The following is a 22492-nucleotide window of genomic DNA, read 5'->3' as shown; positions in this document are numbered from 1 at the left end:
AAAAAGTACAAGCCCAGTATAAGAACCATATATAACATGTAGAAACTTTTGCTGATAAAAGTACAGGAACTCTCCTCTTGATTCTATCCTAAACCTCTATCTTTTAACTAACATGAGAACAAAAAAACAGAACAAATTAAGAAATAATAAGTCACCAAGAATAAAGAGGCTTCCAGTTGAATGCCTGAAATTCAGATTTGATGCATTAAAGCACCATCTTCACATGACAATTCTGAAGATCTGAAGAGAGAAAAGAATGCCTGAACAATGGGAGCAGACAATAATATGCCCAATTTAGAGGCAGACCAAAGCAGCAATGGGAAAATTACATCAAACCTTATTTGTAAAGGATAAGCAAAGATGTGACAAGGTGAAAAATCATTGCACAAGATAGGAGGAGATGAAAGGTTATAGTTAAGGTGGTTATAGGTCCTTGAGGTCTGTGAGAGAAAGAAAGGGCAGGGGGAAGAGGGAGGAGAGAGAAAGAGAAAGGCAGTTAGGATTTTAGCCAAAGTGATGGATACATTAAAGTTTGTTTTGGAATAGATGAGGAAAGCTGTGGTTGTGCCTACCAATACTGTCACTGAGTTGGAATTCTACAACAGACCATGGTTTATTCCAGTTAGTTACCGAAGACTGGACTGAGTTTAGAATACCTGGGGCTTCTGTTTGAGCCAAAACTTACTGTATAATCTCAGCATTTATTTTGTGCCTGAAGGAAAATATATTTCCAAGCATTACAGAAAAAGCAAACACACAGAAAGTTGTCACTCGCACAACTCACGTAACATTGCCTTCTAGAATTCTTCCCCTGTGTATTCACTTGTGCCATTAGGTGACCTAGAATGAGCTGATGCCTTCTGAGCAGAAAACGGTACAAAACACATGATCAGGACTGCTAGGTATTATGCATCTCAGATGGAGTTCATGTATGTTTGGTAGCCCTGTTATGCATTCCAACAACTCAGCTGCAATCTCAGTTGCCTGAGCAGAGAGAACCCAGCAGGTGTGGACCTGCAATTTCAACTTTTGAACTTATACTATGGCTGTTCCCCCAAAATGAATCCTAGACCACCAGCGGGTCCATCTCCCTCTCTTCCCACCCTCTCTCAGCCACCAACAGTGGCTCCAACCCCCCCTCTTCCAATACAAATTCCCTGTGTTATATCCAATAGTACCTTGGACAGCAAGACTTCAGGTACTCTCTGTACTCCAATACCCCAGCAACCACCTACTCTAGTCTCTACCTATCTCCTGTTCCAATCTCCAATACTATCTATCTACCCAGGAGTTATTTTTCCACCTCAGCCACAGTACTCTCTACTCTATACTCTGTCATAGACTTCATACAACATACTTTATCATTTCTATCTACCAGAACTTCCTTGACACCCAAGCAGTCCTTAACCACTAGAAAACCCAGTTGCTTGCCACAAATGTACCTCCTCAGCAATCTCCCACAGTCCTTGCATCCATGCAGTTATCCTAGAGCTTCCCACTACTTCCCCAGTTTTGTGAAGATCCATGGTCTACCAAGTCTTTGTTCAGAGTACACAGTCTCACCACAAGTTAAATTTTATTTTATAATTTTCATGAAATGTTATAGATGAAACAGAATAAAACCTGGCAACTACGATACTCTTCTAAACTTGATGACACCCAAAGCTAAAGTCTTCTATTCTTTTCACCTAAACACATGGAACATGAATGCCAAATATTTAGGCTATTTTAATAACATCACTATGTGCTTCCGGTGTAATACTTGTAAGACAGACAAGTATGCTGATATACCCAGAGGATCTGAATTAAGTTAGGGTATCTGAGCATTTTTTTTCACAGTTCTCTGAATTTCGTTACTTGTTTTATTAATACCAAAATCATCATACTGAGAGCAACACGTTTCAATACTGACCATAAATTAAAAGAAACGGAAATCTTTTTCTGAACTTCATTAAGAGAAACTGCTTTACCTCAATGCAAATATGAAATGATTTAAGCATAAAAGAAAGCTTGATGAAGGAAATCTTTAGTGATCACCTGCTGGTTAGTTATAATAGACTTCAGTAAGGGGCAATGGTTTTCAATGCTCAGCTCTAGAGACTGATCCAAGAGCAGAAAGGTAGATGCTGTAGTGTTGCAGATAGATTTGTTTGGAAATCCACGATAGTCAGAGCTGATAGACTGGAATATTGAAATCTTGATGATGTAAAAAAATATTAGTATCCCCCATTTTCTTGTTTGTAAAACAACTTGTTTTATATCAGATTATTCCATTAAAATAAGGAAGAGTAAATTAAGTCTTCCATACTTTCTCACAGTCCTAGAGTAATGGAGCAAACATATTACAAGTCAGAAACTTTTTCTTTGAAATGGGAATTTAAGATATTTGCATTTATTGCCCTCATCTCTACCTGATACACCTGTATAAATACACATAACATTAATAGTAGATGCACATAATGAATCATATCCTGAAATTCCCAAGATGAGGGATGTAAAACCTTCATCTTGGAAATTTCAGGATATGATTCATTTTGACTTACATATGACTAGTATCAGTCAAGTTCCCCAGTATAGCACCAATCCTTATTTTTAACTGAAAATTACTATTATTTTTTTGGGGGGGGCAAATGACACATTTCTCATGACTTTTTTTTAGTTGTTTCTCAAACTTAGTAAATGAAAATCAACTCCTTTTCTTCCTTTCATCAAAGGTTTTAATTTACTTTATTTATATTTCTGTAACTTTATTTAAGGTTGATAACCAAGATCGGGGCAACAGGAGACATATATTCAATAATAATATAATCAATTCTAATCTATTGTCTGATCTTACCTTGTTGTAGTACCCAGATCATATTCTGTTAGGAAGCCAGTGCAATCTAATCCATCATTATCATGCACTATGGTGCAACTGGGGAAAATATTTGGAACCTGTTTTCTATTACTGGTATGGACCTACGTCTCAGTACCTGAATGGTAAAACTTTTCAAAATGAGAAGGATAAATAAATATGGCACTGGAAAAAGAACGACAGCTATCATAGGCTTATTTCAGATTGTGAAAATAACTTTTTTAGCAGCTGCAGGTTGGGCCAGTTATTTCATGACTGCCATTTTGATATTGCTTCTTGATTTCAGAAAGAGCTCTATCAATTACCAGTTTATTCTACCGCATGTTTTAAAAATTAAGGTATTTTTTCCTGTAAGCTGAACTACATGCTTCAGGCATTATCAGCTTAGATCAGCTCTTGAAAGTAAAAGTATATTTTGTGTGTCATTGGAATAATGTTTAAAAATATTGAAGTTTTTTTTGTGCCTGGCATGGCTGGGAACACAATGTTTATTGTATAAATTTATATGTTCTCATTTTCTTAATTCTGAACTGATTTCTCAAAAACAGTGTCAACGAATGAGGAGATTCTGGAAAAGGATTAGAAACAAGTTTTCCACAAGTAATTCCCAGTGAAGCAGATGAAGGTTGTTCAGTATCAAGAAGAAACATTATGAATACTACATCAGATGACCACGTTTCACATTCTTCATGTTAAACATATTTTCCTTATTGAAGTTTTCCTACAGAGTCATTTATTGACATGAACATTCATTTTCTGACATGCTCAGTGGAAAATACACCTGTAACAGAATATTACACTTGACATTTAATTTTGAAACCACAATTTGCTTTCCAATTGGAGTTTTACTTGGGTAAGAAGTGCTGAATAGACCCTTTAATATTAGATTTACTATACAATTCTTTCAAGGGAGGAACACTGTGATTTTGAAATGTAAGGATTTACCTAAGCAATTCCCTTGCTTCTGGAATTTATAGTAAAGGAATTCCTTTTGCATTGTTTGGGAAGAATCCAAAGGTAATACTGTGCCTTTTTATTTTCAAATACCATATTGTAGGAAGTAAATGGTATTATTTAGGAAGTGAGATGGGCTATGAGATTGACAGCTATTTAACATAAAGGAATAAGAGATGAGATAGCTATTTATACATACTTCTTGTTGCAGCTCTTCCCATCGAGTATTGAATTTTTCTAGTTTCTCATTGATCAGTTCATCCAAGACCCCACCATCGGTTAAAGTTTGTGCCAGCTCCCGAATCTGATTACGGTTATCTTCTGGATGTCGCATTAAGTTTTCCAAAGACTGAAACAAATTCATAAATATTATCATGTTTTCTTCTTTCAGACCAAAACTCTGAAGAACAATCATATGTTTCTAGATTGTAAGAAAGAAATCTTTCATTTCAAGCATAATTGTAGTGGGGACAGAAGATAAAAGTATAAAATGTCTTACTGACACCATCAAATTGTCTGCACTATGTTTTACTAAAATCCAAGACCCAGGTCTTGCAAAGTGTTAAATATGTGATTAATTATAAATATGCGAACAGTTCTATTGAAATGAAGTTTCATTTCTACCTGGGAGAAATTTTACAATCTTTGCATTCTCCTTTGCCCAAGGAAGGGTCTGTGGGCCTGAAAGTTTGCAAATAAAAAATAATTTTGCAACTGTCTAGTTGCCCTAATAAAAGATATTGCCTCTACCACACTGACTGCTATTAACTTCACTGCAAGTCCTGCACTTAGGACAGAACAATCTCATGCACTGGTACAGGCTGAGGGCTGACTGGCTGGGCAGCAGTTCTGCAGAAAAGAACCTGGGGGTTACAGTGGACAATAAGCTGAATATGAGCCAACAGTGTGCCCTTGTTGCCAAGAAGGCTAATGGCATACTGGGCTGCATTGGTCAGCAGATGTTGTCAGCAGGTCAAGGGAAGTGTTTATTCCCCTTTATTCAGTACTGGTGAGACCACATCTAGAGTACTGTGTTCAGTTTTGGGTCCCCCATTACAGAAAGGATGCAAACAAACTGGAGAGAGTCCAGCGGAGGTCAGCAAAAATGGTGAGGGGGCTGGGGCACATGACTTAGGAAGACAGGCTAAGGGAACTGGGCTTATTTAGTCTAGAGAAGAGAAGACTGAGGTGGGATTTAATAGCATCCTTCAACTACCTGAAAGAGGATTCAAAAGAGGATAGAGCTAGACTGTTTTCAGTGGTGACAGATGACAGAACAAGGAGAAACACAGTCTCAAGTTGCAGCAAGGGAAGTTTAGGTTAGATATTAGGAAGAATATTCTCACTAGGAGGGCAGCAAAACACTGGAACAGGTTACCCAGAGAGGGGTGGAACATCCATCCTTGGAGGTTTTCTAGACCTAGCTAGACAAAGCTTTGGCTGGGATGAATGCATTGCCAATGTCATGATTTCTCACAAATAGAACACAGTTTTTAAAATGGTATTGCTATAATGTACAACGCGATATCTGATACCAGTTAAGATAGCACTTACATCCAGTGCCTCTGAGATTTCTTCTGCACCTCCCTGGACATTTTCAGTTGCCCTGAGTTTTGACTCCATCTGATTCAGCCATTTATTTTCTGCATCCAAGTAGGACAATAACTCTTGCCAGCATGCCCATACCTCCTGGTGAAAAATGTATATTGAGACTGAAAATTATAATTAAAAGAAATATTGCAAATGGTCATATACAATTATTTTATGAATTATAGAGTGATTATGAAGTAGAGTTTTTTCTAGAGTTTCACATCTATAAGAATTCCATATATGGACAGAACACTTTCAAGCACCAATGGGCATTTATACATGTACATTTTTGTCCTATAACGCACTGGAGATCCTCTGTTTCGGAGCAGATTAATCGAGTCTGACCCACACATGAGCTCACATGCACTGCGCTGTATTGTGTGCAGTTGAATAAGTGGTGAAATGTGCATCAGTACACAGGAAATGCTAGAAGTATGCTTTTGAGCTAAAGCACCTCTGAGGTGTGCACTGCCACCATTTTCTTTGTGCTGACATGCATTTTGCCGCTTATACAACTGTTTTTGTCACAGCACTGGGCATTTTTTAAAGCACTGGAAGTTGGGGGGCAGAGCCTGCAGCAGAATCTGGGGTCTTTGGCCATGTTTGCCATGACCAGTGGCAGTGAGCTTGGTGCAGACCTGAAACTCTTGCTACATGTTGTCACTTGCCCCTTGCCTCATCTAGACCCACCACTGGTGTTGGACCCCTTCCCACACATCCAGACCGATCACTGGTGCCACTACCACACCTCATGTTGCCCATGCCTTGGGCTAGATCTGGCCCACAAGAAGCCCCACAGTACAGATCTGGCCCAAGAACCCAGATGAGTTTGACACCCCTGCCATGATAATAGAACATCGGAGGACTACTTAGATGCTGCAAATAAAATGTACGTCCCAGCTGAAATATTTTGGGGGATTAAATATATGCCCCCTCCTCCCCAGCTCTATTTTTCTTACAAGACTAAAAGTATTTAGCTAAGCAAAAGTCTGTACCATATTTTATGAACTCTCCCTTAAACCTTATCATCTATTCCTAGTTCAAAATCTCTGTATTAGGTAACTAGTGGTTGCTATGGCCCAAACTACCAACTGTACTACTATGTTACATTAAGATAACTATTGCTTTTTTTGTAGGATGAATCAAATTTATATCAGCTTATATCAATATGAGCACAATTTATCATGATAACAGCAAAGGTGGCAAGTGTAAAGGTCTATAATATGCTAATCCATCTGGTGACTATTTAACTTGTAAAAGGCAGGGTAGATTTGTACATTACAGCCTAAAACAGAGATGCATAAGCTTTTGCATTTCACTTGTGCCATCTGACTGTAATTTTACAGGCTGACAAAATAGCTGACCTCCAGAGTTTTGCACTTTCCATTTAACCTGCTGCAGAGTCGCTGGTAGTTGGTAATTAGGACATCAAGTTCCTTTTTTAAGGCCTCATGAGCTGCAGGCGGAGCCCTTGCTATAAAATTATTCACAGAATCTGTGAGAAGCTTCACTTTCACTTCTTTCTGTGCAGCCTCTTCTTTTGCCCTCTGTAAAACACAAATACAATACAACAAAACATCTTTTAGTTTGCTTTCATTTTTGAGGTAATAGATATGTTTACTGTGAATAATGAATACATGCATTGCACAATTAAACAACTATTTGGATCATTCAGAAGAAGAAAACAGTTGTTTTCAACTATGCAGTTTATGAGAGTGTTCCAAGCATATGTACCACAATACCTCATTACTTGTGGATTAAATTTCTTTTGCATGTTATTTCCAGTTAATCACTTTTAAAACCAATTTCTGTCAATTGGTAGATCAAGTAAATTCTAAGTGTTTTGTTTTACTAGTGACTGTTTCTAAAATTAGTATTTATGTCTACTAGTATTGAAAGACAGAATATTTTTCTTCATTGAGTACCTAGAACATTTGACATAATTTTACAGTCATTTTCACTATTTCTAGATGTACAGCAAGTCCACACTGTTGTAGTTTAAGTCAATATTGTTAATCAATTTGTGGTGGACTCACCCAGTTGGGCCCCTGCCACGTCCCAGGCCAAAAATTCTTAGTTTTGATTGGTGGAGCCCAAAGAGTTGGGAGGAGCTGGTGCCACCCTTTCCCTGAAGGGAGGGGGTGAGGAGCTCCTGGACCTAATTGGGACCTGCAAACTGCAGGTCTGCTGGACTTCAGGGAATGGAGCCCCCTGAGGGAACAAAAGGAGTGTTGTGAGCCACACGAGGCAGACGTGGTGAGGGACGGTGAGGAGAGAAGAGCTCTGAAGAGACTGTCATCGAAATGTGGCCTGAGCTTTGATAGTGCCCAGGTTGGCACATGGGGAGCCAGCCCTGGGAGCAGCTCAAGGCTGCTCGGGCCCCACACAATGCAAAGATCGGTGCACAGAGAGTCAACCCTGAGAGCAACTCGAGGCTGCTCAAGTTAGGTCCCCTACTCAGCTTTAGGCTGGGTAGCCAGATCCCCACAGTGTGGCTCTTCACTGAACTAAAAGAGCTCCAGCATCCAGAGCAGGGCCTCAGAAGGGGAAAGACCACTGGCACGAGGCTGGGGAACCAGAGCCGGTGAGGGCTCTGCTCCAGTAGGCGCTTCCTGGGTGCCCAGCACGGGGCAAAAGGCCCAGAGGGAGGGGCCCCCAGCTTGAGGCCAACGGCTCTAGAAGGCCTGAGATGGTGCAGGGACCCAGAGGCCAGACTGACAGTGCCCCCCAGATGAAGGACTGTGAGTTACCAGAAATCTGGGTCCTGCAAGGCAGGCACTCCTGGGCAAGGGACCCTGGAAAGAGTGGGCAGGTGAGGGGGAGACCCCACACATCCTCTGCTTCCCAGGGTAGGAAGAGAGTATATCCCAAATACACACTGGGAAGGGTTCTGTGGAACACCCAAGGGGTTTAGGGTTAGAGGGACAAAGTGGTTTGAACCCAGATAGGGTGCATCTCATATCTGGTATAGTTCTACTTTCTCCATTGTATCTATTGTTATTGTTGGTTTGGTTAGGGTTATGAATGTGTTATATATAGTTGGGTATATTAATTCTGTATAATGGGCTCTGTAAGGATGTCTTTATTAGTTAACCTCCTTGTGGTACAGACGTGCCGGATTCACTGTCCCAGGATCCATTCCTCTTCTGAGCCTTGGGCAAGGGTACTTACACTTCATGCTACACTACTGTAACTCCACTTCATCATTAGCTCACGGGGGAGGAATGTACCAGCCTGTGTGGCTTATGCAAGCTGCTATGCAAGCTGAAGTAAACTGTGGACACACAGTAGAAGTTGACCATTGCAGTTTTATCTGTGATTTCTCCCAAGGCAATTCTATACTGAATTAAAGTAAGCTACACTAGTATGGAACTGCTTTGTTTTGAGTCCTCTCCTTGTTTACTATGCATGTGTGTGTGTATGTGTGTGTGCTTGCATACGTGTGCATGTATGCACATGCACGTGTGCATGCATGCATGCGTGTATGTGACGGTATTGCCTGTGGTAAGACCTGTGCTGGGAAGGCCTGGGATAATGTTTTTGGGAGTGGAGAGGAAAGGAGAAATGGTAAAGGAAATGCAAGAACAGAGGATGACAACCGTACAGTAAATTTTTAGTGAAAACAGTGTTTGATTGATATAGACTAGCTTCATTGTTAGCTGATAAAACGGTGACAACTGTTCAGTCTTACCCTCACCTGTGCTTAATAGTTCAGTGTTTCTTCCTAAGTACTTGTAAACCAATTGGATCATGAACTTGACAGGTACTTTTAGAAATCACTATGCCATGACTAAAAATAATAAATGTAATATTTATATTATGTAATCAACTTTCAGGTGCCTTACAGACCTTTAAGGTATCAGTCCTCTACTCCAAAAGGTTTACAAACTTGACCTTAACTTCACAAAGACTTAGGTACATGTTTACCACTCAACATGTGAGAGGTCCCAGTGAGGGCAAAAGACTTACCCTTGTGTTTAAGTTAAGCAAGTGTAAGCCTTTCCAAGATTAGAAATACTGTACTCTGTTGCACCCTTTTGTTGGCAATAGTGTAAATCTGCATCATGCCAGTGGCAGCTTCAGAAAAAAATCCTTCTGAAGTTTAACTGGGCAGAGGAGACACTCAATTGCTTAGGGATCTTTTCAGGAGGTTTTTCATATCCCCCCTAATGTTCTGGGACCTCTACTTGGGCAATATTTAAGGCAGGAAGGGTCATGATTAGTGTCTCCTTCCCACATGGAAGGAAATATTAGCATGGTTGAGATGCAGTAAACTATTTCTTTATTCAGAAAACATAACATAGTAAATCACAAACAAATAAGATGCTAATACCAACATATGCACCCAGTCCTGCACAGTAATCTCTCTCCATTTAATAAGTAAAAGACAAAATGTATCTATCCTGGGTTTATCAAATAATTATCTAGGCTAGGGACAGATGTTACACATAAACTGGTTTAAGTGATCAGAAACTGGTTTAAACCTGGAACAGAACAGATGTTCAGTGCACATAAACCAGTTGGAAAATATCTGAAACTGGTTTGAGATAAAAAGAATGTAGTATCCAACATAACTGAGTTGGGTCAAACCAGTTTATCCAATGTCTGTCCCAGATCTCTTGCTGATTTAAGATAAACTAGAGACCACCAACATCCAAGCATGATCTCTGGGCTGGGTGGGGTTCTCTGCTGCACAGCAGGGCTGGCCCCTCCCCTATGGTCTGTGGTTGCAGCTGCGGCACAGACTTGGAGGCACAGAGTATCTGCCTGGCTTCTCCATGCTAAACTGGGATTATTCCTCCCTCCCCTCTACCTTAAGCAGACAGCTCAGCATTAGCAAGCAGACCACATGCTGGCCACAGTCCATGCTGTGGGAGATGACAGGTAGACAGGCTTTATGGAGCAGACAGGTAGTTTAATGTCCTTCCTTGGAAAGCTGTATAAGAAGAGTTCCATTAGCTAATGGAGAGAGACTTTGCTTTCTTAATGAGTTGATAAACACTGAGTTAGGGGTGATAAACATTCCCTGCTAGGCTGCTCAGGAGCATGCAGGAAATAATCAGAGCATCCTGCCAGGGCCTGGCCATGTCCCCCTCAGCTCAGCCCTGTATAAGGGAGGGAGGGCTGCTCTAGCATCCCCCATCTTCTAGCTTGAGCCACTGGCATGCATGGGCCTGCATTTCTGGGATGTCTGTCTGATTACAAAACTGATTTAACCTAGCCAGGTTTAATTAACTTACAAAGACTGAATTGATTCAGGCTCTGGATTTCTGAATGTCTGTCCCTAGCCCTAGTGGTTAACTACTGCTAAGAACTGATTCCTTGAACATTATTTTATTGTCCAATTAAATCAATGCTGATTCTGCAAAGAATTGGAATTCAATAAGGCAACAGAAAAACAAAAAACAAAATTTAAAGTAATGAAGTTCTATGAAGATTTAAGAATCTTCCAACAGACTCCAAATTGAAACAAATTACTTTAAGCTACCTATTGCTTCACATTTCAGATTTCCCTAAGAGATATAAAAAGGCAACTCCTTTAAATGAGCAAACAGATTGTGTGCAAATTCTGTTCCAAGAGCTTCTGACATAAATTAAATAAGTCAGTTTGTCTTTTACCTTTAGTTCTTCAACTGCTTTCTGTAATTCATCAGGTGTTTTATACTCAAAATCCCTCTCCAGATATTCCTCTTCAGCTTGCGTTATCCATTCATGCATCTCTGACAAATCCTTTCGAAGACTCACAGTTTTATCCAAGCCACCTTTTAGTGCTGCCTTCTTAGCAAAGGCCTTTTGAAAAGAATTATGAAATGATATTTGATATAAGATTCTGTTGCACATATTTAAAGGCCATTATCATTGTAAAGAGCAAAAACTACAGATGTTAACAATGAATCAAACAAATAAGGATCCACAAAAAAGTATAATGAAAAGCTAACACTTGTACTGTGTCCAGAAGTACAGAAAAGGATAACATTTAAGTGGCCACATATAATTTATAAAAGAGTACATAACTTCCCACTGGCAATTTTCCCTTGGCTACTAGGCTTTAGGTAATACTGCATGCATATATAGTAATTCTACATATATATTTTTTCATATCTCTTTTTCAAATACCTGCAGCCTGAAATAATTTTTATATTCACTGCTTGTGTGCATTTTAATAGCTACTACTGAAGAGATGTGCTATGAATACCTATTGACAAAGTATAATTTTAACAGCAGCAGCATATTGAAAAGAATTATTACAGCAGGAATACCATGAAAGTCATGAGGAAAAATGATATAAAACATCATAGAGAACTTAACACCTTTACAGAGACTACAGAGATTGACTGCATGCTTAACAAATTTGCAGACATTGCCAAGTTGCGTGGAGTTAAAGGGACCCAGAGTGACCTGGATAGACTGGAGAAAAGGTCCACAATCAAAAAGATACGATTCAACAATACTTAACTAATTTGGGTCAAACTGGTTTATGCAATGTCTGTCCCAGACCCTTTGCTGGTTTAAGATAAACCAGACTTCCACAGCATCTGGGCATGCTGTCTGGGCTGGGTGGGGCTCTCTGCTCCACAGCAGAGCTGGCCCCTCCCCTCTGCTCCCTGGCTGGAGCTCCAGCAGAGACTGCAGGCTGCTCTCCCACTTCCTCTCCCCACTCCCTGCCAAGCAGGAATTCCCCCCTCCCCTCCATCTTGCTGAGACATGTCTGTTTATTAGCTAGCAGACCACATGCTGGCTACAGTCTATCCTGTGGCAGATAGGACAAAGGCAGAATCAGCAGGTAATGCCCCTTTGTTGTTTTCTTATTGGGATGATAAACAGGGGTGATAAACACTGCTATCAATTCCCTGCTGGGCTGATCAGGAGTGGAGGAACTCCTCCCTAATCAGAGCATTCTGCTGGGGGTGGGCCATACTCCCCTTAACTCAGTGCTATGGAAGGTAAGGGAGGGTTGCTCTAGCACCCTTCTTCCCCCTCCCCTCTGGGTTCTAGTCTGAGCCACTGCAGGCATGTGCCTGTATGTCTGGGATGTCTGTGCAGTTACAATCTGATTTAACCTAGCCAGGTTAAACTAACCTGCAAAGACTGAAACAATTTAGGCTTAGGCTTTTTGAATATCTGTCCCTAGCCTATGAGGGTGGTTAACCATTGGAACAGGCTACCTAAAGAAACTATGTAATCCCCATCCTTGGAAGTTTTAAAAATCAGGTTGGACAGACAGCTGAGACTGTTTAGTCAAGACTGATCCTGCCTTGAGCAGGGGTCTAGACTAGATGAACTTGTGAGGTCTCTTCCAGCCCCACTTTCCTATGATCCTAAGTTCAAGTCAGTCAAATGGAATTTCTCCTGCAAAACAAATTAAGTGGTTTCAGAAGTCAAGGAAAGGACTTTTTACAATGAATAGTATTTTTTTTTACTAATTTTTTACTCTGGACAGATATAATTAATCCACTTCATAAACAGAAACTCATTTCTATAATCCAGGCCTCAATTCCTCTATTTATAACATAAGGACAACAATATTTACTGACTTCCTTACTTTTTCAATTATCATTTCTTTCCCCTACCTAAACTGTTTATCTTAGTAACAGAAACCTTTAAACTAGCAGCTTGAAATATCTGTTTTTTTCTAGATTTTTTTGGAAAAAAGAATTAAAAAGGACCTCTTGAGTCACTGAATCCAGGCTTCAGCTACCACAGGAAACCACATCACAGAATGTCATTCATAAACATTTTATAAAAGTATCTTTATGGAGCTATATTTTGTGAAGGCTGGCTTTAAGCATTTTGACCTTGGCTTGCTTCTTTAAGGAATGTTACTACAGTTTTTGTCTGTGAACAGGCACAGTATAGGATGATATATGTCTTTTTATCTTTAGATCTATTTTAGGACATTCTTTATTCTAATCACACTCTTTCTTCTTGGTTAGCTATCATTACCAAAATTGCTATCTCTGGTAAGAGGTAAGAAAGACAGCAGAGGGTTTGTTGTTGTTCTTGAGATAAAAGTAGAATAAATGACTTATGACAAAATTAGCAGAATGACATTTTATAGCTATTACCCAATAACATGGGGAGAGGTATGAGGACATGGGGGCCAAAATCTCATTCTGAAAGTCAAGGTACTTAAATTTTTGTACATTGATCATTTTAAAAAGTGCAAGCATGGAGCATCTTTAATATTTTTTTAAACAAGGTACAAACAGATGTAGTGAAAAATACCTTTGATTTAACAAGAAACAAGCTAAAGTGGGTGAAACATGAATAGAATACTCGCAATAACAAACCATTAAATTGAAAGGATTATCATTTAATCCTTTTAATCCTTAAAGGATCTTTTAATCCTTTTATCTTTTTTATACAGAGCCTTAACTTTGGAGTGACTACTGTTAACTCCCTGATACCCTCTCTTAGCAAATAAAACTACTGGTTTACCATGACCATAGTAAAATAATATGAAGCATCCCACTTTTTGAGGCCTACCAATACATCTATATCCACATTTTGGCCATACATTTGAGGCCCTAAATTAGATAACTAGATGGATAGAGAGAAAGAATGTCAAGGTACTGAAGTCTAAATACAAGTAAAAATTTAGTGTGTTATGACTTCTTATTCAGTGTAATGAACTATACTCAGTAATGAGCAAAAATAAATTTTCAGTGAAAACTGAATAAATACAGAAGTTCATTAGTTAGTAAATTGAGAAGGTTTTGGATAAAGCAATCTAGATCATAGAAAGCTAATTTTACAACAGCCATGATTAATATAGCAAGACTGAATTACATAGATTAAGAGAGCTACTCCCCACATATTTCTATATGCTAGATAAACTTTCTAAGATGGAAGGTTAATTACCGTGGACCAGGAATGTCTAGATTTTTTTCTCACATTCACTGTCTATGCCAAGAAAGGGAGGACTTATGCCAATGAAAAATCTGAAAGTTAATTAAAAGAATGCCAGACACAGCAAGAGACTTAGTACCTGTTGGCAAATGTGATCCCATTGAGCATTGAGTTCTTTTAGTTCTGTCTGTATTCTGGAAGCAAACTCTGGCTCTGCTTCATTTCTCATCTTCTTTCCAACCTCATTAACACTGTTCAAACTGGGCTGGATTGTCTGGATATCATTTACTAAGGCCTAAAGGAATAGCAGAGGTTTATGCAAGCAGCATACAAAAATATAGTTGTAGATATCCCATCTCTAAATAAATAAATAATCGGTGTAGGTTTGAACTGAATTTACCACAATCAACGTATATAACATTATGTAAAATACATAGAGTGGAAGAATGAGAAACCTTTAATTAGTTTATGAGATTAGTTCTTCTATGAAAGATATAAAATAGTTTTACCTTCAGTGTTTAATTGCTCTTAATAAATTTTATACAATGTTATAATGTAGTATGGGTTAAGAGAGAAATGGGGCTTCTTCTGAGCCATGTTAGTACCTTTTTTTCTCATGTTCATGATACAAATAGATTGTAAAGATATCTTGCTTGACTATCAAATAGTTGTCCCTGTAGAGGTGATTCCAGGAAGTTACCTTCTGATAGAGGCCAAATTCAGGTTTTGGTCATGTTATTTCCAGATACTGAGCTGGCCCTGAGGCTGTAACTATATAAATGTAAATTGGATCAGTCCAAAGGCTGTTTTAAATTGCACAAGGGAATGAAGCCCAGCCTTAAGCCTGCCCCAGTCCTGTATTTACTTAAATTAGTGACCTAAGATGGGTAGTAGGCAGTAAGAAGGTATCATAAAACTACTTTTATATTCAAACAAACAGCTAAAAAAAAGCCCCAATATTTACAATCTCATTTTGACACCCAAAGCGTAAAGAAATAAAAAAGATATTTAAGGGAGGATGGCATGATATTTAAAGCAAACAAAAATGTGTTGCATTAGAGAGATGGTAGTCTAATAAGAAGGAATAAATTGAAGAGGAGAAGTCAAAAACAGTAAGCAAGGCAAAAGAAGTGGGTCCTAGGAAAAGAATGTGGAGTGTTTGACATCTGGAAGAAGGGTTTCTATCAAACATTGCATGCAATATGAAAAAAGAAATGAAGGCATAATTGGGGGAGAAAAAACAGAAAAGAAAGGTAGAGCAGAGAACACCTGAAATGAGAGAGAGTGATTAGAAACTCAGATCACATACAGACATTATGTTTCTACCAGGAGAACTGCTACTTTCCCAGTGGAACTAGGAGTGTACAAACATTCATTCAATTTCTTCTGGAGAAAGATCTTACAGATTCGGAAGTCCCCCAGAAAAAAAATTTCATGGTGGAAATTTCTCAGGAAAGTGGACCTACAGAGTTTACAACAGAGTGGTGTATCTACATGACATGGTTCTGGGGTAGCTTGCAACCAGCTCCAGGTTGGGCGGGGATTTCCCCATGCAGCCTTGGGCTGGCCAGGAGCTGTCCTGCTTCTGGGGCAGCATCTAGTCTGGAGGTGGCTGGCACCTGCCCCAGAAGCAGGATAGCTCTTGGCCAGCCTTGGATTGGATGATGATTTCCCTCCCTAGCCCAGAGTTGGCTGGAACCTGCCCCAGGATCAGACAGCTCCTGGCCAGTCCCAGGCTGCTCAGGGAAATCCCTGCTCAGCCAGGGGCTACCTGGAAGCTTCCCCAGAAGTGGGACAGTTCCTGGCCAGCCCCCAGCTGTGTGGAAAGCCAAGTTGGGCACGGGGCTTGTTCCCATGTGCAGACGGCTAGGAAAGCTCTGCAGCAGCAGCTGTCTCCCAGTTCCCTGCACATGAGGACACCTCCAAATGCATACAGGACAAGAAGACAGCTGCCACTGCAGCTGGAAGAGTTCTGCTGGCCCTATGTGCATGGGGACTAGCCCAATGCTCCCTGTCAGCCCCCAGGATAACACTCTGGGGAGCCTGGAGCTCCCCCTGGCTGCTGCAGGGAGCCAGAACAGGATAGGAGTAGCCCTGTACCAGGCTGCTCCCCTTGGGAGCAGATTTACTCCCAACAGGGAGCATGTATAGATGTGCTCCCAGGGGAGGCTTACTGCACAGTATTTTATCACATAGTAAGCCTTTATAATATTAATAGCACATGTAGATGTGCCCAGTAAAAGATAAGATTTTGTCCATGTAGCTTATAAGGAAGGAGTAATTTGAAACATAGAAAGTTGCTCAAGAGTTTGTAACTCTGGGAGTTCAATGTTTGTGTTTCACAAGTCTACTCTCTGTGCCAAAGCATTTACAGAGTTTATAAATTTCATTAAACAAATAGATATGGATTATTAAAGGTTACAAAATTCTTTGCACTTACAACCTTGGTTGGGATAGTCAGAAGAGTTTGTAAACCCTGTGATAGAAATATCAATATTTCATGATGCTATAACACTACTGGAACAACCCTGGAATTATAATTTTTGTGGGAATAATGGATATAATTCATAGTCCTCATAAGTTCTTCCGGTGAAGTCAGAACAGCCTATAAATAATGAGTGAATAATAGGTACATCAAAAAGCTCTTCTGGCACAAATTACATAATAGACAATAAATATACATGCAGAGTCTTCAGTAAGCCAAATAGATGGTTTTCAGAAAATTGGATAATAGTGAAGTCACATTTCCCCCCTAATGTTTATAAAGTGTGTGCTTTTTGTACAAAATGTGAGCAAGTTAATATATGTACCCTACAGTGTCTATAAAAAAGAGTTCTTGTTCATAATTGTGTGTGTCAATAGACGTGTGAAGTATATTTTGAACAAGTTATATAAGACCTGATGTCAAAAACTTCCCATCTGAAAAAATGTGTCCACTAACTTAAATAAGAGAAGTAGATATTTAACACCTCTGAAAACAAGAAAATTATTTTCTAAAAATGCTAGAACTAAGGTCTTTGGGAGGGGTTGACTGGGTTTTTGAAAACTGTATGTTCTACAGAGAATGCTTGCAGACAATGCTCACAATTCAGGTATACATACTTCTGACACATCCAGCATAGCCTGTAAATGCCACGGGGCACACTACTTTTATTTAAGAAGTATATACAAGTTCTGTTTGTAAAGCAAGCAAAGTTTCTAAATATTGTGAGTAGGGAAATCATGGAACTACTGTATAAATAAGATGTTTTCATTCTCCCTGTGCCCAAAGGAGTGAAGGAACTCTCATAAGTAAAGCTCTTTTTATCTGTTTAAGTATGTTTACTATACCCATCCCATGGCAGCTGAATGTCTACCAGAAAAATTGTCACCAAAGATGTGCTTGTTTTGGCCACACTGTCAGTCATTTTCCTGATGCTGCAGAATGTGAGTGTACTCGTGGGCCATTCTTAAATGCATGTTTCTTTTTTTGCTGTTGTCTGTGCAGCCTGCCACCTTTATTTCAGACTGCCTAAAAAAGGTGCAACTGTGTAATGGAAAAACAGCCAATTTTGTCACTCTTTTTGCCTAAATAACAAGCTATCATAACATTGTTACAAGAAGAAAAGTAGAAAATAAATATATTGTTCCCAAGAGATGGTCATCCTAAATGCTAATTATTCTTTATAATTTAATTTGCACAAGTATATAAATACTAGGTGTTTTCCAAATGATAAGAAAGTTCCCCACCCCAACTCCCTCCAAGAATGTAATAGTATAAGAATTTTCATGGCAGTCTTTCCTGTTCTACCCACGCTAGAAATACTGTAATGATATAGTAACACTGTATCGGCCTCTTTTTGGTATATTCAGCCTCTCACCCTAACCCCTTTTAAGCATTTTCTCCAAAACCAGATAACTGAGAGGTTCTTACCAATTGAATAAATGAAAGAAAACAAAAGCAAAGCACAGTCAGATTTAAATTTATTTTTGGAGAGGATAAAAAACCTGTAGTGTGGATACGTGTAACAAAATACTTCAAATACCTTTCAAACATTACAGAGGGCCAGCTGGACATGTTTAAAAGCCCTTTGAAATGTTCCCAAAGTGGCTGAAAGACTCCAAAATAGGACCTCTTGAAACGAAGTTCTATTTTATGATGTTTTACTTCTTGGTTCATGTAGATGGGCAGATGAGTCAATTAAGGTAGATAGTCTGCTAGGTCTATAGCCACTTGGTCATGCTCTGGGACCTGGGGCACTGCTGGGTCACCCTCACACATTCCTGGACCCACATACCTGCCAGAGCTGGGGCTACTTACTTCTCCCACAATGTCCCCTACTGCCAGATTCCTGAAAACTTCAGGGACCCCTGCTGGCATCAGAGATAGGCTCTGCAGTCCAATGCTCTCTGAGAGGGAGAAGGGAGTGGTAGAGGAGACTGGGATCAGATTGTCAGACTTCTCATGGCAGAGGGACCCTCCATTTTAGCATGAACTGAACTAATATAGCTGATGTTAACACAGAGTGTAATAACAGTGAAATGTAACCATGTTAGTCTTGTCCTGTAAGCAACTTGAAAACTCCATTTTGTATCCTTCTGCTTGACATAAGTGAATGAACTTCACATAGCCTTTATGTATGAGTGTGTGTAAAAGGGTGAATGGTGAGAGAATGGCATAGAGACAGGAGAAGAAGGTTTAACGGTTTTTGTAAGCAACAAGGTGCCAAATGTAAGTTACCAGCCACTAACTAACTAACAAACAGCTGAAGAATCCCTCTGAAGCTCGAGGGCAGAAAGGAGATAACATAAGAAATTCTATCAGATGCGCAACAAGAACAGTCCAAGGTTAAAGGTAAGCTGAAGACAAATGAAGAACAACTGCAAAAAGAGAAGCTGAGTACGGAAAAACCCCAAAGCACTGAAACAACAGATGCCAATCCCTATAAAAGAACACTTTGAAAATGCCAAGTTGGGTGAGTCTTTTTCTCTACTGCTGTTTCATCGGAGCACAGGTGCATCTGTTCACTCCGCTCCAGCTGTTATCTTCAAACTTCATCATCTACTCAATGATCCCGGGTTGGCAACTCTGGGCTGATATTGAGCCACTATTGCTGGTAATTATATCTGGTGTATGTGTGGATGAAATGTTTGTTTTATGTATGTGTATGCCCACGTGTAATGATGTGTATGATGATTTGTGTGTGTTTGTATGAATGGTGTGTCCGAACGTCTATGTCTAACTCATGTAACCAATAAATGTGGCACCTTGCCTTATCCCCCTTTATGAAGTCTCATTCGTGATTTGAGCAATTGGCAATTTGTGTAACACATTAACACATTTACCTCTGCTCTTCAGCCTTCTTCTCTCCCCTTTACCTCCTGCCCCTGTGATGGTGTGAGCGAGGAGTAGAGCAGCAGGTCGCTGTAGCAGACATGTTCTGGCACTAGAGCAGGCTGCAACATTTTGAAACATTCCAGACAAGAAAGTGCAAGAAGCACACATGTCCCTGGGATGAAACGTTTCCAGTTTTGTCTGTTTCGTCTGGCTCAACTCTTGTTCTATACAAACCTGCCTATTCAACTAGGGCCACACACACAACAAGCAATCACATTAGAAATACTTACTGTGCACTGTTCAAGCTGTTTTTCCAGTGCTTCTGAATCACCAAGGGCAGGCCATTCTTCCTTCAGAAAAACATCCACTTCAGCCATCCATTTCTTCAGGGTTTTAGTGTCATTCTGTTTATCAGAAAGATATGTTATTGTATCATACAGACAGTGACTGGTGGTGATATTACTCATTATGGCACTACAACAACGTTATCACAATTTAATTTGGAGATTCTAAAGCTGTCTGAAACTGCAAACAATCAAAATCACTTTTTGGTGGGACTGCTGTTGGCCTGTATTCTGATAGTTCTTCTCTGAGCTATTTCAGTTTCAGGAATGAACAGCTCCCTTTACATTAATAAGTTACAGAAACAAAATCAATGTAAGCAATACAGGAACCTTGGCTTCAGCTTCTTACATAACAACAACAATAATAATAATACTTCACATGCACAGAGACAGTTATATATATATCCCACCTTGTTAAAGTTCTCAAATTATTTGCACTTGCCAGTTCTGTAAGGTCAACTTGTTTCATTAACTGGCAGAGCTCAGTATGCAAAAAATGTCCTTGCAAAATAAAGCAGAAGCCCTACACTTGCTTTGTTAACCATGGTAGAGCAAGCTGCATGATTCTCTGGAGGGCACAAAATGAATCAGCTAGGAGGTATGCAGGAATCCTGATCTCAGTCCTCAGTCAGACCTTACATAAGCTCATGGCTCCAAGAGCCACTACTCTAAAGCACCTGGACTGTCACATGCATCAGCGTCCCCACACTGAAAAATGATGACAGGGTTGCTTTAAATAAAGTTCTCTGAATGAGCTTTAGACTGCAGATATGCAGTCACTCAAAAATGGAGCTCAATCCCACAACCACACAGACTCAACAGTGCATGTCTATTGAGTCTGGGGAATCACTGTAACTCATGGCACTTTCTGCGAAGTGCCATGAGTTACAGTGGGAAGTGCAGGTCTGTTAGCACCCTAGGTGTCCAGTTTCATTGGCAAGTTCCATAACCACTCAACCAGTGAGACTAAAACATGAGAGGGTCCTTGTAGCAGAACTGGCTCTGAGGTTGACTGTGATGCTCCCTGGTTTCTAAGCTATACCTGTACTACTCTGGCCTTTCAGGGTACTCTTCCTTTTTTGCCTTGCTGCCACATCTTGATGGATATTATAACCCTTATGCAGGTTGCCCCAGTTCACCTCACCACAACTTCTTGTGCCCGGCTGGCACCAGTCCTGCCCCTCAGACACTAAATCACTGTGGCCCTATCTGTGTCTTGGGTTATAAGTCACCACAGGGGCAACCATCATAGCCTTCTGCCACCCCCAAAGCCATACCCATACTTCTCAGGTATTACTCAGCAGCACTTCAGAAGGGGCCCCTTGGCCCTGACCCAACATTTGGCCCCTTAAGCCCCAAACTTTTGCCTGGGCCCTAGTCTTCCAAGCTTTGGCCCTTTTTATCTGGATGCACCCCTCAGCCCAGGTCCAGTGCCTTGGACCTTGGCTCCTGGGTCTCAGCCCTGCCTTACTCTCATGTGCTCTGGGCCCCTGGCCCTATCTAACTCTCCTTCCCATCTGCTGGTTTCCCAATCCTAAACAAGGCTGCTACCTAATCCTGCCCCAGGTAAGGCTACTCTTTCACTGTACAGCCCCTTGAGGTCCTGGCTCTTTACAGGACTTTATGCTAAGTGCCCCCCAGGTGCCCCTGTTGCCTCCAAACCATCCCCATAGCTACAACCTAGTTTTCTGGTTAAACGTAAACACAACAAAAATATAAGCAAACTGCTTTGAAACTAAAAATCACCCCCACTCTGGGTCACCACCCCACTGCAAATCATATTTTACCTTTAGCTCTCTCCTTCCATCTCTCTTGAGTGGCTTGGGTGCCTGTGGGCCTATTTCCTGCAGCCACTCTCCCTAGGAGCTCCTCTCCTTGTCGCAAGCGGGGCCAGATTGACTGCTTTTCTCCAGCAGTGGGGCTTATATGCCCCAAAATACAAGCCCTTCCTAGCATGTGGCTTCCTAGCCACACATAGGGTTTCTCCTTTTCTTAATGGCCAGACTCCTCTCTTTTGCTGTAGCTCCTATCCTTGTTTCTGGTCTGCTTGCTTTCTAGCAACTGGACTTCACCTAGTTGCCTACCCCACACAGCAAGCCTAGTCTGTTGAAATCACCTCTTAAGGTAACAAAGCCTCTTGTTGTTACTTTGTTCATGGTAACAGCTAAAAAACTTGCACTTAGGTGACCATATGGGAACAAAATGGCAACCCATATATTTCAATTAGCACTGTAACACCATTAGAACATTAACACTGCAACAAAAAAGGCAGGGGTGGGAAGAAAAGAGTAGGAGAGAAATGCAGCTGGTTTCTCCTCCTGACCCCATGAAACATAGCATACAAGTTGAAAACTGTTGGATTGCAATTCTTTTTTGACTCTCTTAAAAAAAAAAAAGTCAAGTCAGTGTTCATGAAAGCCACATACAACTTTGAAGCCAGTCATTTTCACTGTCTTCAATAAAGCAATAAAAAGGATCCCCCAAACTATATCACCATTATGATGAAGTTTAAGAGAAATTAACTCTCAGATAGAATCACACTTACTTTTTCAATACAGTAATGCCTCTATACATCATTCTATG

General features: G+C 40.3%; 1 protein-coding gene across 7 annotated transcripts in view; it reads right to left on the bottom strand.

Moving 5' to 3' along the window:
- The window catches only part of DMD (dystrophin), a 2140576-nt gene that overhangs the window by 1153377 nt on the left and 964707 nt on the right, over positions 1-22492 (bottom strand). For all 7 annotated transcript variants that reach the window (XM_090061814.1, XM_090061802.1, XM_090061811.1 and 4 more), the window contains exons 23-28: positions 19856-19969; positions 14388-14543; positions 11018-11188; positions 6763-6945; positions 5363-5497; positions 4008-4157 (exon numbers count right to left, since the gene is read on the bottom strand). In XM_090061814.1, coding sequence (XP_089917940.1) covers positions 4008-4157; positions 5363-5497; positions 6763-6945; positions 11018-11188; positions 14388-14543; positions 19856-19969 — 909 coding nt within the window. The remainder of the gene's footprint in view (positions 1-4007; positions 4158-5362; positions 5498-6762; positions 6946-11017; positions 11189-14387; positions 14544-19855; positions 19970-22492) is intronic.

The sequence above is a fragment of the Crocodylus siamensis genome, chromosome 1 (assembly GCF_052110815.1).
Source record: "Crocodylus siamensis isolate JL-2025a chromosome 1, ASM5211081v1, whole genome shotgun sequence".
Lineage (NCBI taxonomy): Eukaryota > Metazoa > Chordata > Crocodylia > Crocodylidae > Crocodylus > Crocodylus siamensis.
This window is presented reverse-complemented; position numbering and strand designations above follow the sequence as displayed.